Raw genomic sequence first — 17,191 nt, 5'->3', positions numbered from 1 at the left:
TGAAAAGAAAAGTGACCATAGTGAGCTACTGATTCCATGCAAACTGAAGTCTGATTTATTAATTAAAGGAGGGAAATTGGAAAGAGGCACAATTTGAATGTGATTTAATTTATTTTCCTGCAGATTGATTGCTGGGAGTCAATAAATCTGGTTATGACGGGATTTCTTCTGAGCAGGGGCCGAAATAAAGTGCAGGAACATAGAGGAGATGTGAAATGTGGAAAAGCGAGCAGGTCTCGTTGTCCGGTGAATGGAGGTCACCGCAGACAGAGAGACACAGAAGGGGGAGAGAGACCCAGAGACAGACAGGGAGAGAGAGAGAGAGAGAGAGAGAGAGAGAGAGAGAAAGCGCGAGCGAGAGAGGAAGGACGCACGAGCGACCAGCCGCCTTCAAAAATGGCGTCTCTGGGAGGAAAATGAGTTAAAAAAAATATATCAAAACGCGGCCTTGCTTTCTTTCTCACTTCCTCCTTCCGTTTATCCTTCTATGTTTGGTTTCAGTCGCTTGTCGAAGCGGGGGGAACATCATCTCCGCTTTTTTGAACTCGCTCCAGCCCCCAGAGTGAAATAAAAGGGGCGAGTTTGGAGGAATTGCAAGAAAAAAAGAAAAATGGCAGTTTTTTTTTTTATTTAGATGCGTCGTTCCTGACAGCTAGCATCTGCTGCTAGCCGCTCCGCTCCGGAGGGGGTGGGAACGATTCTGCCTGCAAAGACAAGAAGAGAGGAGGAAAGAGATTTAACAAACAAACAAACCAAAAAAATATACGTTTTCAATCTTTCGTCTTTTTAAAGGGGGGGGGGGGGGATTGGAATCTGTTCCCCCCACCGTGCTACTAGCAAAGCGCCGTAGCCTCCGAACTAGCCTAAAAGAAAGGGGAGGAGAGAGACGAGAGGAGGAAAAAAAAAAAAAAAAAAGGAGGACGCGTTCAAGTCAAATGTTTCTCAGCAATTCGCCCATCGGCGGACAAATCCGCGGCATCTTCATCATGACCGCGACTGATTTCAACCCCAGTCTGCATTCGTGGAAATGATAAATGTGAACCGCGAAGGAAAAGGAGAGAAAGACTGGCTTTTTTTTTTTTTTTTTGGAGGTGGTTGGATTATAACCCCGTAGACCCCCCTCTTTTTTTTTTCATCCAGCTTTCTCCTCCTCCCCTCCATTTCTCTTTCAATATGCTGTTTTCCACTCCTGAGGACTTGCTTATGAAACCGGGGAAAATAGCCTGAAAGACTGGATTTATTTTATTTTTTTTATTTTTAGCTCCCTGTTATCTGGCCCTTCTTTTTTGCTTTCATCCTCGGCGCAGCGCACTGTACAGGACATAGATGGATAGGAATTACCCGGGAACAGGCTTCGGAGATTTGGGCGCAGGAGCAGGATGGAGTTACGAGAGATCGGCAAAAGCAAGGTATGCATCGGATTCAGACAATGTGTGCACGCATCGGCTGCTGCCTCGCAGGGCACACGGTGTGACCCATGTAAACAAATTGTCGCCATTGGCTTCAACATGCAGCGCCATGCCTTTGCCATTATGTGGAGTGCATTGTCATCCAAACAGTTGCATAGTAATAATGTTATAAACAGGAATGGATGAGTCGTGGGGGTGGGCGGGGTGGAGAAAGGAAAGGTTTGTGGGGATATGAATCGAATGTGATTGACAGACGTGGGTTTTTTTTTATTTATTATTTTTTAGGTAGACCTGGCGGGGTGGAGGTGTGTGTGTGTGTGTGTGTGTGTGTGTGTGTGTGTGTGTGTGTGTGTGTGTGTGTGTGTGTGTGTGTGTGGAGAGGGGGGGAAGATGTCTGGAGTATCCATAGGAATTATTGTTCCCTGTGTGTGCAGGCCCCTGACACACAGCCTGATATAGATAAATTCACAGGATTGATAGGAAGAACTGTGAAGAGTGCAGACGCAGCAAAGCCCCTCAGCAGCAGCCCCCATGACAGACATCAACAAGATGAACTGATGCATATTAACGGAGGGGGATGCTTTAAACACCCCTGTAATTGTTACGTTGTTTTTTTTTTTTTTTTAAAAAAAAAAGAGGGACTGGAGGGATTTAAAAAGGTGGAGGTGATGCTACCCCTGTGTAAATTGAGTTTTGGGGATGCATTTTGCCATTAGCATGATCTCGATAATTGATGGTGGGTATAAGACTAGTTAGTGTTCATTTGCATAATAAAAAATGTGACGAACCCCTCCCGTGCATCCTTGTTTTGTCGAATAAATAAAACAATAGAGATTAACACAGCGTGAATGCACGAAATTGGGATGAAATTCGCCTGGACTGCGCGTTATAGCCGTCTTTAGCGTCCGTTAGCCTCCGAGCTAGCGCTAAAGGCAGCCACTTGCGGCCTGCGCACGCCAGCATCATTTTCTCGTATTTAGCCGCACATGTGTGACACTTAAACGCACATTTGTTTTACGTGGCACGTCCAAGAGTCGTTTGCACCACTCGGGGGTTCGTATTTAGCCGAACAAACCAGTCTGGCGTGTCCATGCAGCCTAGCTTGCATTTGCGTCGACCTGCACCGTCCAGCTGTTAGCTACATCAACATAATCAGTGCTCAGCACATTCACCCCTCGCCTCTGGTGTGAGTTTAGAAAACTGCATTTTTTTTTCAGCCTCCCTCTGGGTTTTACTTCTGCACATTGGCTCCCCATGCTTTATTTATGGGTTAGGATTGGCCTTGCAGTTTCGGCCTGAGCTGTGCTGCCAGGCGGTGCTACCAGCAGCAACATGCTAACATGTTATCCGGTCAGCCAGGCAGCCACGCATTTCATCTTTTGTAAAGCAACAATCAGCACCCAGGGGACAATTAAAGCTTCGAACCCACCATATCAAATATCCAAAACGTCCAAATCAGGCCATGTTATGGGAGTTTCATTCTAATTGGTGCAAGTTAACCATCTGTCATTATTATTATTATTGTTATTAGTTGTTAGACTATTACTCACCTGCATCCGCTCTAATGCACTTTGATTGAATGACCAAGTGGATATTTCTGTTTTTTATCCTGGATAAATCAAAGTCACAAACTCAGATTTTAACCTGCAGGCCATTAAAGCTTAATTATGAATATGAACCTCTTCATGACATCTAATGTGTTTTTGTCTTGACAATTGACTCTTCTTCTTAATTTCGTGTCCTTTTATAAAGTGACCCAGGCTCAGACAACCTTTTTCCTCAGGGGTCATGTATTGAGAGCTGATTTGGTTTATGTAAATGTGCTCTGAAATTAATGACACTTCACACACACACTCTCTCCTTCCCCGCCTTTCTTTCCCAGTCTTGTATATGGGAGTTCCAGATCATCCCACCCTGAATCTGAGCTCCTTCACAGACAAGCCTACGCCACCCCACACCCTCTGCAGGGCTATGCCACCAATCACCACCCAGGGAGCTCTGGCCAAGGCGGGGCTTGGGGAGCAGCTGGACGGAGTTTGGGTAAGATAAATGTCATACCTTCCATGTCACCACCATAAGGGGCCCCAGCAATGAATTATGTCTGTCCATGCAAGCCCTGGTGGATTATTGTCTCTGAAAAATGTGCTCTTTTATATCTCAATTAAGTTGATGCTATAGATGTTTAAACCTATATTCTTATGCTGAAGACACTTATTGTAACTTTTGACATCCTATTTGTAATTGTGAATTTCAGGTTGCCAAAAACAAAACTTGTCTCATTAGCTTTTCCTAATTTATACATCTGTCCAGCCAACTGTCCATATTCACAGTGTTATTCAAATATTTAATATGATCTTTCTTTTCTTTTTACAGGTCTGTCCGGGCTGTTTGACACTGGCCTTCACCATGCCAGCCCCTCTGCCCCGGATGCCTCTGTCATGAATCTGATCTCAGCCCTGGAGTCCCGGGGTCCCCAGCCTCCACCCTCTGCTTCCTCTCTTCTCTCCCAGTTCCGCACGCCGTCCTGGCAGACAGGTGGGGCTGTGTTAGATTCTCTCTGATGTGCTGACATTCAAACAGGCCCCACTGTCAATATGACATTTTGAAAAAAAGAAAGAAAAACCTCTCCTAATGTTTGGCCGCATTATTATTCTGATGGTGTGAGTATGTGTGTGTTCTCAAATACAGTGTGATCTTTCACTGTACTTGTTATTTCTAAAGATTCTCCTGTTCTTATCATTTATCTTAATTAAAATCATAACTTGTTGATTATCGAGTATTTTTACAATGTTTTTCTTTTTCTCTTACAGCGATGCACACGCCTGCTCCTCCTGAACTATTCATCTCTGGAGCACTTCCCGGCTCTGGCTCATTCCCCTCCTCCTCAGCTTTATCAGCCTATCAACATCCAGCGTCCTTCTCCAGAAGCTCTTTTCCTGCTGCGTCTCTTTCCCTCCAGGACACACCCACATTTAGCCCCACGTCCAATGGCTTGCTCTCCCCACATGACCCCCTGATACACATCAAAGCCCCCTCCCAGTCAAGTCTGGGTTTCGACAGACTCCTGTCCTCACAGGGTGCCGCTGCAGCTGCCTACAGGGGCAGTCAGGATCCCACAGGCGCCACGTCAGCTCAGGCATCTTCTGCCAGACACCTGCAGTCTCACCAGTTCAACCTGCTGTCATCACAGCTTCAGGATCAATCCTCCCAGCTGTATAACCCATCAGTGTTCTCCTCAGCCCAGCCCCAGCCTCAGTCCCAGTCCCAGTCCAACTCGGCTCAGGAGAGAGCCGTGCCTAGACAGGACAGTGTTATTAAGCACTACCAGCGGCCCACGCCAGCGCAGTCACAGCTCTCATCCTCTGCTGCCCACTCCCTGCAGCACTACCTCAGCTGTGGTGGGGCGGGGTACCAGCAGATTGCCACCCATCACAGGCATGCTGGTCTTTCTTGCAGCCCACTGGGTGACCAGAGCCCCTCGTCTGACCACAAACCCTCCTCCCGCACTGAGCAGTATCGGCCAATTATTCAGCCTCCATATTCATCTTCCTCCTCCTCTTCGTCTTCTTCCTCTGCTGGCAAAGGTACCAAAAGCAGCTCCAGCAGTGGCTATTCTTCTGGCAGTTCGGCGTCATCTTCACGGACTCCTCACACGCCCCCTTCTGCTTCCTCTACCTCCTCATCCTCCTCCTCTTCGTCTGCCACCTCTGGGGCTCATCCCTCCAACTCAATTCCCACTTCAAGTTCAAGTGCAGCCCCTTCCAGGCAGCAGCCCCCCCCTCAGCCAGCGCCGCCGCCTCCAGCCCCCCAGCAGCAGCCACCTGCCACCTCCTCCTCGGCTCCTCAGTCTCTCACTAAATCCTGCCTTTCAGGCTATGGTTCTCCTGTGCCCCCAGTCAAGACCCCCACTTCCGCTCTCACTGGACAGACCCCACCCCAACAACAGACACAATCATATTCCCCTAATCAGCCTCCGACATCCCACCTGGCTCAGTCCTACGGAGGCTTCAATTCACCACAAGCGCAAGATTTGAGCTCGGGTACAGGTGGGAAAGGCTACGGGAGTTTAGGGGGGCGAAGTCAGTCTTACTCCACTGACATATATGGGGCTGATTCTGCTTATGGATCACTTCCATCCTCTCTAGGTGGCGCTGGAAGCCCATCACTTGGCTATGGAGCCCCAGGTCACTCGCCTGCTCTTTTAAGATCGAGTGGTTCATCAGGTAGTGGAGCGTCTGGCGGAGGAAGCAGCAGTGGCGCAGGGAGTGGAAACTCTGGGTCAGGAGGCGGGGCTGGAAATGGTATGAGCAGTGAGAGAGGTGGAGGAGGCAGTGGTGGAGGTTCTTATCATATTCCGGATTCCAGCCCTTCTCCGTCAGGCAACTCGGGCATCATCCGTCCAGGATTGCACTCCCCAGTGCCCACCTGCCCCACGCAGTCTCCAGGAGGCCCCGGCTCAAACAAGTATATTTCCTCTGTTCTGTCTCCCACTTTTCTGTCTTCCCCACAAGGATTCCCTGACACCAGAGGCCCCAGTTCCCAACCTCAGTCCTATCATTCCACCTCCTCCAAAACAAAGGCGGACACCTCCATGCTAGGAGTGGGCTCTCAAAGATCACAAGAGGAAGTAGATGACGATGATGAGTTTCTGATCCAACACCTGTTACAAGCGCAAGCAAGTCCTGCCCCACAACCTGCTCATCACCATCCACAACAACAACCCCAACAGACCCCGCAGCAGACGCAGCCTCAGCCCCAGTCAGTGCCACCAACCACTGACTCGGGGAAAGGGATGAGCTATGACATGAGCAAGACTTCTGAGGAGAGGTACCACCCACAGAGTGTGATACGCACCCACAGTGCCACAGCCACAGCTGGAGTCGGAAACACGGGCTCAGGAGGGTCTATCTCAGGGCTGGACAACCAGCTGGAGATGTCACTAAAGAAACAGCAGCAGCACCAACAACACCATCATCAGCAGCAGCAACAACAGCAGCAAAGAAATGAGAGGTCTGTTGGAAGCAGCAGGAGCAGCAGTGGGAGAGGCAGCACTGACCAAGTACACTCTCACCTCCATCATCATGACAGTTTAGGCTCAGTTGTCCACTACGGTCGGGGTGACCCATATACTCAGCACTCCCTTGCTCCCCAGCACTCCTCACACAGTCAGCATGTGTCGTCACATTCACAGATACCGCCTCACACCCAAATGGAGCTCCAGAAGAAGTCCCAGGAGCACACAGAAATCCCTTATCCCCGGAAAACACCAGAGGTTCAGCAGCAGCATTCCCAGTCTCAAGCCGCTGCGTCCCTCATGGACTCTCCCACTGACCAGTCCCGTCAGCCACCCCATCTGCTCCAGTCTGTGCTGTCCCACACCACCCGCAACAAGCTTGAGCCCCACCAACAGCACCACAAGATGGACTCCCACCAACAGCACCCGCAGCAGCACCACAAAATGGACTCTCATCGACAGCACCAACAGCATCACAAAATGGACTCCCACCAACCGCATCAGCAACACCCGAAAATGGATTCCCACCCTCAGCATCAACAGCACCAGAAGATGGACTCCCATCAGCATCAGCAACACCACAAAATAGACTCCCATTCACAACATCAACAGCACCATAAAATGGACTCCCACCCTCAGCAGCAGCACTCCATCAGCCAACAACAAGCCGTAATGGAGAGTGCTGGTGCCAGACTTGGCTCCAGTAAACACCAAGCTCCGTCTCAGTCGCAAACCACCCAGCTCCAGCTTCAGCTACAGTCTCAAGCTTTGGAAGTGGCAGCCGCTCACTACAACCACGGGGCACATCAACATGAGCCAAGCCAGGTCAAACAAAGCTCTGTTGTGTCCTCCTTGGACATGCTGGAGCGCTCTCTTTCTCAAACATCCAGCACAGATGTTGCAGTTGCAGAAGACAGACGGGGCGGTGCGGGGAGTGCGGGGAGGAATGGCAGCAGCAGCGAGCGCCACAGACAGCAGCAGCAGGAGCAGCAAAGGCAGCACCCACCCCACCATCAGCAGCAGCAAACCCACCACTCGCAGCAACACTCGGCTTCCGAGCTCCACTCCTTCCTCACCGAGCCCGATATCGGATTATCCTCAACGCCTCACATGCATCATCTCTCGCAGCATCACGCACAGCAGCAACAGCAGCAGCACCCGACCTCGCAACACCAACAAACCCACTCCCACCACCCACACTCCCAGCCCCACAATCAGCAACAGCCCTCCCACCCTCACCACATACCCCCATCATCTGCCTCTGCTCACTCCCAACCTCAGCCAGACCCCCAGCTCCCCCCTCAGCAGAGCCAACTGGACCAACAGCGCTCAGAGCAACACCAGTTTGACACGGTCAGCCCGGTGGAGAAAGCAGACCAGAATCAACAGAGCAATCGCTTTGTCCCGTTAACTTCTATCTGCTTCCCGGACTCCCTTCTTCAGGATGAGGACCGCTCTTTTTTTCCAGGAATGGAAGACATGTTTTGTGCAGAGGACTACAAGTCGAGCTGTGCCGGAGGAGCAGGACCCGGGCAGGAGGAGATGAATGAAAGCCACACCGGGCAAGAGGGATTGGACTCCATGAAAGGTGGGCAGAATGCAGGAGGAGCAGGGGGAAGTAGTGGAGCTAGCTATGACATGATGGGGCACCATGGGGGAGATCAGGGTTATGAACCATACTGCCATGGCCTGGAAGAGCCGAGTAACAACACTATGACTCTGGATCTAGATTCTCTGAAAACACATGAGCTTCCTTCCACTGTCAACACTGAACAACTTGGTTTGATACAGTCCCAGGGCCCAGCTATGGGTATGGGCTCCAATACTGCTGGTCCAAACAACTCTGGAGCTAAAATATCTTCTGGGCCTGGAGGTCCTAACCCAGGAACGGGTTCTGGAGGCCTTCAGTCTCCAATTTTCTGCTCATCTCGTCCTAAGAAACTCCTCAAATCCAGCTCCTTCCACCTGTTGAAAGAGCGCAGGGATCCGAACACACTGCCTAAGAAAAGTTACGCTCAAGAGTATGAGTTTGAAGACGACGAGGATAAAGCTGATCAGCCGGCTGACATCCGGTTGAACAGCCGGAGGCTCCCGGATTTATTGCCAGATTTGGTGTCCAGCTGCAGAAAGGGAGGAGGGGGAAGTGGATCTCTTAGCCCGTTGATGGGTGACATTGATTTCTATCACTCCTCTGGATACTCATCTATGGGCACGCACTCCCTTCTGCCACCAGACGCACCCAAGAAGAGAGGCCGAAAGCCCACCAGGCCGAAAAGAGAAGGCCCCCCAAGGCCAAGAGGCAGACCTCGCATCCGGCCCATGCCTGAGCCCTACACTCCACGAGGCATGATGGGGGAGATGGGTGCCTCCACAGTGGGAGGGGCATTCAACGTAGAGGGTCGTGGTCGGGGCAGGGGCCGTGGGAGTCGAGGTAGAGGCGGACGGAGGGAGGATATGTACATGGAAATGAGCGGGAAGGAGCAGGATCAGATGCACCATCATCACCTCCAGCAACAGCAGCTCCATCACCAACCTCAGCAGCAGCAACACGAGCCAATTCCACCTCTCAAGGTCAGTGGCACACTATCGATGGTATTTTTAATGGGCTTTCCAGCAGGTTCAGTGTTATAAATGTAAAAACAAACAGTAGTTATTAAAGTGTGCTGTACTCCTTTGTGGTAACACAACAAAACACCGAATGAGGTGAGTCACGTGAGACTCCCAAGGATGTGTGTACAATGTAAAGGAAAGTCAATCAATACCTGCACATCTTGTAGTTTATTTCTGTTTGGCTGCTTTCTCTCTTATTTATTGTCAGACTAGCCATGGTTCAGCTCAATCAGTCTTGAGTTAAATGCTAATGATGGGAAATAATTGTCATGTACACTGGAGGGAAAACATTTTTTAATGACTGTTTTCTTTGTTTCGTTTCAGATCAAGTTACCCATTGGTACGCTGTCGTCCTCTGATGCATTGCTGAGGACAGACTCTTTGTCTGGCACGGACCCTGCTTTGTCAGACGGCTCTGTTGGCTCAGCTCCCTCACTTGGTTTAAGTCCTGGCCCCCCCTGCAGCACCGAAAGCAACAGAAGTCAAGACAAGAACAAGCAGAAAAATCAGATGATGAGTGAAGGAGTCGACGAAGAGGGACTGGAGGAGAGGGTAACAGCTCCAGGACTATTTTATGCTTTTTGTTCTTATTTTGCTTAAAAGAGAAACACAGAATAAGACAATACATTACACTCAAGATTTCAGCAAAGCATGAATTACATAGATTGCTAAATGGTACTGACGAGGCCAAACATCTGAGAAAATATAACCATAATCTTGTTTTTATAATAATAAAGTCCTTGTGGAGTTGAATGTTGAAATTAGAGATTTCAAGTTTGCTCCTTTGAAAGAGTTTGAGCTTAAACCTTTTTTGTACATGTGTTTCTCTTAGGGAGACGAGAAAGAGTCGGAGTCCAAGGCTGGATTTGTTGCTTCTTTCTTGGACTTCCTCAAAACGGGTAAAAGACCTCCAGGCTTGGACATTTCACCTGGGATGGATGCTGACAACGGTGAAACGTCACCCTGTAAGTCAGGGGGTTTACGCCCACTGTCTCCCGCACCTCCTCTGCCGCCACCACCACCCCCCTTTGGGGACAGTGAGGGGAACGGGGGCCTAGCTCTGGGCAACTGTCCAAGCCCCAAACGCTTGGAGGACGAGCTAAAGAGGAACCTGGAGACTTTGCCCTCTTTCTCCTCTGACGAGGAGGACTCGGTGGGAAAGAACCAGGACCTCCAGAAGAGCATCTCCTCAGCTATTTCTGCTCTGTACGACACTCCTCAGCTGACTACAAACATCCAGCCCCCGCTGCCTCCTCCGCCTCCCCAGCCTCAGCATCCGCCGTCCCCGCTCACCCCCACTCTGCAGCCTCCTACGCTGAGCCCCCAGCCGGCCATGCTCACCCCACACGCCCAGCAGCCCCAGTCCAACGAGCCAGACCTCCTTCAGCCAGAGGATGGGGACATGGATGAAAACAAGGAGGAGGAGGAAGAGGAGGAGGAGGAGGAGGAGGAGAATGAGGAGGAAAGAAGCACAGGAGGGGATGAGGAGAGTGACATGACGGAGGAAAGAGAACCACAGCTGGAAACCCTGGGTGCCCCCAAGCTTGATGGTGAGACAGACCTTTTTTTCCATCTCTTGTTCTGGTTATTTGCATTTTTTTTTTAATATATTTTTTTTTTTCTTGAACTCAGAAAAACCGACATGTTTATTTGAAAAGTGTGATTTTATGTTAGAAAATCAATTGAACAAAATTTAATTTCCTTCTTCATTCTGTCCAGCTATTCTCCCGGAGATTCCTCCAGAGCCTGCGACTCCTGAAGCTCCATCTGTCCCTCCATCTCCTGCCTCGTCATCCTCTCCGTCTCACTCCCCGCTCCCTCCGCTCTCGCTCTCGCTCCCCTCACCCCCTCCTCCGCCAGAGGAACAACAGGAGGATTCCCAGCCTTTGAGCCCCACCGCTCCCACTTCATCGCCATCCCCGCCACCTCCCCCACAGGTTGCTGTCCCCCAGCCCGCCACTCCCCCTCCTCCCGCCCCCCCTCCTCCTCCAGCCTCCCCTCCACCTCCTTCGTCGGCTCAAAAGGAGTCTCCCATGCCATCGCCGGAGTCCCCAGCCTCCCCCGAAGAGCCCCCGCCTCCCAAGATCACCTCGCTGCATCTCGCCCAGAAGCAAGAAGATGCTGCCATTGTTGGGGAGAGTGAGGAAGATGAGAGCGAGAGTGGAGGGGAGGGCATCTTCAGAGAAAGAGACGAGTTTGTCGTGCGGGTAGAGGACATTCGCACTCTTAAGGTATTTTTGCGTGAATGTGAGGAAATGTGTGCCGCTCACAACGAGAAGTCAAAAACACTTAATTCCAAGTTGCTATTCAAGGAAAAAAAACAATAAGATCTTGAAGGTTATAAATGAATGTTACATTGATCTGTGCGTTGTGTGTTTTGGGCACAGCTGGCCCTGCAGACGGGCCGCGAGCCGCCTCCCATCTGGCGGGTGCAGAAAGCCCTGCTACAGAAGTTCAGTCCAGAGATCAAAGACGGGCAGAGACAGTTCTGCGCCACAAGCAACGTGAGTTCACCCCGAGTCCTCAGTAACCCATCCACACCTGCAAACAGCTACGCCAAGCTGGATACTTCTCACAGCTCTACTTGTAGCATCGTATAAATTCTGCGTAGTCTGCTCTTTGATGATGCAACAACATGGATTTTATTATGCACATTCAGGATATTAACCCCAAGATTGTGTGTTTTTCTGTTTATTGCTCAGTACCTTGGCTACTTTGGGGACGCTAAGAGGCGATATCAGCGTATATATGTGAAGTTTCTGGAGAACGTCAACAAGAAGGACTATGTTAGAGTCTGCTCTCGGAGACCGTGGCGTAGAGCCACACCGGCTCTCAGGTATCTGTCAGCTCTATTTACAAATATTAAAACCATGTAAAGGTGTCTTATTTTTGCTGGTTGATTTTTTTTTTTATATAAAAACATAATATCAAGAATAGAAGAAAAACTTGAAAAATATCTTCTTCTTTTTTTTTTTAAATGGGGCTGTAGTATTTTGACTTTCCATTCTGTGGACTCTACAAATAAAACTGAAGCCTGTCCAGTTTAAAACACATTTGAGGCCCGAGGTTCATTGAATCACATACATAAGTGGTCATTTATAGTTGACACATCACCATTGTGCATTACGGTTAAAAACGGGTGATTTCATGTGTCTGGCGGTTGTACTGACTGTGTCCTCGGTGTATAAATACATTCCGTTTTCCTCATTCCCCTCGTCTGACAGACGTCAGTCCGCCCCCAGAATGGCGTCCCCTCCTTCGAGCCAGGTGCCGCCCAGAGCGGTGGAGAAAGAGGAGAGGGTGGCTCCGCCAGTGCAGCGTGAAGAGAAGGAGAAAACCAAAACTGCGACGACAAAAGAGCGAGAGAAGAAGGAGACCCCGGCGGCCGTGCAAAAAGTGAAGGACAGGGAGCGGGAACCGGAGAGGGAAAGGGAGAAACGGGTGCAGCCGCAGCAGGACAAGGCGGAGAAGCGTGGAGGGGCAGCAGAACGAGGCCGAGCAAAGGAAGAGAAGAAAGCGCTGGAGAGGAAAGAGAAAGAAAAGCCTGAGCGGCCACCCAAGTCGAGGCCCGCCAAAGTCAAAGCGGAGCCACCGCCCAAGAAGAGGAAGAAGTGGCTGAAGGAAGTACCTTCATCATCTGACTCGGATTCATCGGATGAGGCAGCTAGTGAAAATGAAAGTGAGTCTCATTATGATCTTGTGTGCTTGACTCTCTTTCTTTGGCAATACATTTTTGTTTTTGTTTTTAATGTGTTAAACTATTGTGTTTGTGTACCCAGTGCCAGTGAAAGGCGGCGTGAACAACCGCGCCATGAGGGAGATGTTCAGGAGCTACGTGGAGATGCTGGTGAGCACAGCGCTGGACCCCGACATGATTCAAGCTCTGGAGGACACAGACGGTGAGAACAGCGCGACTCAACGTGGAAAGAAAGAAAATGTAATCTACAGACGCTTCGAAGACAGGGAGGAAATAAATAGCTTTGATGCAGGCTGGATTATACGAGTACAGCCCTCTAATTCCACTAGATCACCATGTTTGCCTGCATGTTTTCTGTCGCTTTGATGTGTGCACTTACACAATTGGATCGAGGCTTTTCTGTGGCGTTTTCAAAAGTGGGGAAGTTCGGGCAGGTTCGGTAAACATCACCGCTGAGTGTCAGCTGCCAGGCTTTTGGGTCACAGCTGGACAAACTATCCTCACTATGGCAGGGGGGCTTGTTGTTGGACATTTCTCATGCAAATTTCAATTAATGCAGACAAACAAGGTGTGAAGGGTGGGAGGGGAAGCCCCGGGAACACTGATAGATCAGCAGCCAGAAGGAACTGCTTTGAATTTGCCTTTGGTATTGAAATGATTGGCAGCTGTATGAATGATGACTAATGAAACTTCCGTCCCTTTGATTGGCTGTCAGATGAGCTCTACCTCCCTCCGATGAGGAAGATTGACAGCATCCTCAGCGAACAGAAGAGGAGGCTGTTGAGGAGAGTCAGCATGAGCTCTCAGCACCAGGTAATCTGCTCTCAATGTGCTGCTTCTCTCTCCATTATTACCTCTGCACCAAAGTCACACCATGTTTTCTCCTTTTTCATTCATTTTGTATGAATATGCAGCAATATTTAGTGCATTAAATGAATTTAGGCCTCATAGTTAAAATTAAAAAGCAATACTGGCCTTTATTTCTAAGCTTTGTCAATAAAAATGATAAGACATCGAATAGAAACAGATAATGAACGATTATATTGAAGAAGAATTTATTTATTGATTAAATGCAATATCTCTCTGATCACCATCTGAGGTTGTATGTCCGAACTTTTACTACACCCATATGGTCTTGTTCTAAAATGTGATTTTATTTGTCACTAACAAAATGAAAAAAATAAAGCAACATGCAGCTCCTATTTTTAGATCTTGTGTGGCATACATGCAAATTATGTAATACGTGGCAGCCTTCATCGCATTTAATACTTCATTATGCAAATAATGTAACACGTTTGTCCCGTCAAGAAGACGCAGAAGTGCAACAAAATTGAAGTGGCTCTGTTTTGTGCTTTGTTTTACTTGATAGGAGGAACTCTTCTTAACCCACTTTTCCTACACAGAACAATAACTCACCGGCCTGCTTCATCCTGCAACGTTGTTTTTTTTTAGTTTTTTTTTTTAGTTCTTTTGTTTTATTTTCCTGACATTCTCTCTTCCACTTCCTCTACAGGAGGTCCTGCATGCTTACCCCCAGATCATCGTCGACCCCCTGGACTCTGGAGTGGTGAGGGTGCGGCTGAGTGGGGAAGCTTACAACCGCAAGACCCTCAACAGAGTCAAGAAGACCCTGCCTAAACCACAGGTAGTTATATCCGGTGTGAACGTTTAACATGCGTTTTAATTCCTTCACTGTTCACCTGTTTAAGTTTAAACTCCTTATTGGTTTAATTTCCTCTACATTGCGGCGGTCTATGGAGCCAAAATGCAAAACGTTGTGGGAATGTACGAATATTTATGGGCTTTTTTTTTTTTTTTTTAAAGATTTCTCATCTTGGGGAGATTTTAATCCTGCGATCAGGTGATTCTGATATTTGAAGACAAAAGTATTAATGCCGCACATCAGGATGAAGATTAAAATTAGGAAATTAAACCAACGCGTGGGTAACAGAATAAGCCATAGCTGTGATGTTTGTGTGAAAGACGGCACCAGCTCAGAGTTTCCAAACCCGTTTCACATTTGCCATTTTCTACTTTTTACTTGCAGGACCTTAAACTGTCAGGTGAGACGTATCGGATCTACAGTCTCTACCACTCCCTGCATCACTATAAATACCACACCTTCTTACAGTGCAAGAAAGAGGTGAGCCTGCTCTCTTTTGTTTGTAGTCTTGTGAGATAAAGATTGTCGGCGAGCAGAGGTCCGGATGTCGTATTCTTTCTTTGTCGTCGTGTCCCAGTTTGCTAACAGTTTTGTGTGTGTGTGTGTGTTTCTTCAGACCAACACCATCGAGCAGGCAGCCGAGGACCCGGGCCAAGAGGAAGTGGTGCAGCAGTGCATGGCCAACCAGAGCTGGCTGGACACTCTTTTTGGATCCTTCATCGACCTGCTCACGCTCAGCACCAAAGCCTGAGTCGGCCGGATAAAAGACACTGAAAACGAGGGAAAAAAAGAAAAGAAAAACGGAGGAAAACACAAAAATGGACAAATAGAGTCCCGCTGTACAGCCCCCAGACCCTTCTTCAAGTCTTCAAGATCTGAGGATGAATTTTTTTTTTTGCGGCCCTTTCACAGACACGGGAGGGTCTGTCGACGTGACCTGGGACACTGGCCTCAGTTTTCTTTTGTTCTATTTTCTTGATGTTGATCAATGACTAAAGGAAAAGTCTTACTTTGTGAGAAGAGGACCCCGCCCACCGCCGCCACCTGACACAGGTGGCCACCGACGGGTCAAGAGTGACTTGACCAATGGTGTAAAAGGGAGTGAGGTGGACGGACGGACGGACAGACGGACGAGGAGGAGCCGTAACGCCAAGTCAAAGGAGGAGCCACTGACATCTTGTGAACTGTGTGTCATAAAGACAATAGAGAAACTATTACTGCTTAGTTTTTACATAAATTATTTTTTTGAAAAGACTAACATCAGCTGTTGGCTTTTGAAAAGAGTGGAAGAGGGTGAGAATGCTTTTTAAACTGCGTGTAGAGTGTGCCGTGAACAGTGTGATCCGGACTCGTCTACGGATGGAAACATTAAATGTGTTAATAATCCTCTTTTCTTTCTCTCTGTCTCTCTCTCTGTCTCTCTCTCTCGCTCTCTCGCTCTCTCTCTGTACTATGTGCAGGGCAGCACCAGTCAGCTGTGTGATAATATATAAACACATTTTTATTATTTATATGAGGAGGTTTTTAACTTAAACTCTCACAAGCCGCTGGTTAGCTGCCCGAACGTTTTAAAAAGGAGAAAAAAAAAATAAGTTTTTACTTTCCACAGGTTCAGTATACAATCATAACCCACATATCCAAGTCGTCTTCCCCTCTATACAAAAGAACAGACCTTGAGACAGAAATATTGTATCAAATACAGTGGGTGTAAAATAACTTTAAAAAAAAAATTTAAAAAAAAGATGAAAAGAGTAAAGGGAGAACGGCAGAATCTATTTGAAACTTAACATTTGTTGTGCTTCAGTTCAATCATCAGTCATGCAGGTGCAAAGAAAAAGAAGTAAACTATCCATTTCCCGTTTGGGAAGAAGGAGTATAAATACGTAATATTTAAAGAGGTCATTTCATTTTTATCATTTTGATGTTTGTGCATACTATGACTTATTTTGAAAACAATCTAATTTTCCATAAAAAAAGGAAAAAAAGATGTGTAAATACTGTACAGTTCTTGATGAAATTCTTTGTCCTTCTGTACATTAACTCCTGTATTTGAGAAACAAATAAAATCAGCAAAGAACAATTTCACTTTCATTTCTGGGGTGTGTGCGTGCGTGGGATCCTCTTGTTTTGCGGGCTTTGTTGAACCGTCTCATCTTTTACTCTTCTTTGAAAGTATGGACTTTATTTCAATGGTATCTTAGATAAATCTTATCAAGCGCTGAGCAGACTGAATGAGTAAGACAATAACGTTGCAACAACGCTTTGGAAGAGAAGGGAGTGGAGAAAAACAAACAGCCCAGATGATATTGTGAACCTCAGCCGACATGCACAAGTGTTATATACTTGCTTTTTATGTGTTAAATTCAAATTTTTGATTTAAACAGCCTTTATTTTCTCGCGTCTGAAGCGCATTGCACTCACTGAAATCTCAAGCTGCACGTTTTGTCGGTTGTTTGCCAGAAGTCCGATTTTTCAACATTATGAGATAATGTTAACTGTAGGGATCCGCAGACACTCCTAAATATCTGGTGAGTCCAAACAGTCTGTAGCTCCTGTAACTGCAACACTGCTGGTTTTAAATTCATTTAGTACTTTTAATCAGTTTGTGAGCTTTTAAAATTAGATTCAAAATGTGTTTTAGGAATATGATAAACTGTTTTAACCCCAAAATCATTTCTTTTCATAATTTTCTTCTCAAAAACTAAAAAAACCCAAAACATTTTATATATAAAGAGACAATATTAACATCTGAAGGCAGTTTTCCAGAAAAGAGAGGAAGGCAGACGTCTAAAATCAAT

General features: G+C 47.7%; 1 protein-coding gene across 1 annotated transcript; it reads left to right on the top strand.

The window, feature by feature from the left end:
* Window positions 1-1,237: 1,237 nt before the first annotated feature.
* Window positions 1,238-16,482, top strand: prr12a (proline rich 12a). Its single transcript, XM_080481922.1, has 15 exons — window positions 1,238-1,409; window positions 3,292-3,449; window positions 3,783-3,944; window positions 4,220-8,994; window positions 9,358-9,585; window positions 9,866-10,583; window positions 10,753-11,264; window positions 11,421-11,537; window positions 11,736-11,869; window positions 12,258-12,712; window positions 12,813-12,932; window positions 13,446-13,543; window positions 14,244-14,375; window positions 14,778-14,873; window positions 15,010-16,482. The coding sequence occupies exons 1-15, from the start codon at window positions 1,327-1,329 to the stop codon at window positions 15,142-15,144; spliced, it is 7,923 nt and encodes a 2,640-aa protein (XP_080338048.1). The 5' UTR covers window positions 1,238-1,326; the 3' UTR covers window positions 15,145-16,482.
* The last annotated feature ends 709 nt before the right edge of the window (window positions 16,483-17,191 follow it).

This window comes from Lipophrys pholis (assembly GCF_963383615.2).
Source record: "Lipophrys pholis genome assembly, chromosome: 1".
NCBI classification, from domain to species: domain Eukaryota; kingdom Metazoa; phylum Chordata; class Actinopteri; order Blenniiformes; family Blenniidae; genus Lipophrys; species Lipophrys pholis.
This window is presented reverse-complemented; position numbering and strand designations above follow the sequence as displayed.

Bases quoted from the DNA above. Each gene is read 5' to 3' on its own strand.
- prr12a (XM_080481922.1), top strand. From the start codon at position 1,327: ATGGATAGGAATTACCCGGGAACAGGCTTCGGAGATTTGGGCGCAGGA. The intron at 3,945-4,219 runs GTGGGGCTGTGT...TTTCTCTTACAG, and splicing joins CACGCCGTCCTGGCAGACAG to CGATGCACACGCCTGCTCCT. The intron at 11,538-11,735 runs GTGAGTTCACCC...TTTATTGCTCAG, and splicing joins AGTTCTGCGCCACAAGCAAC to TACCTTGGCTACTTTGGGGA.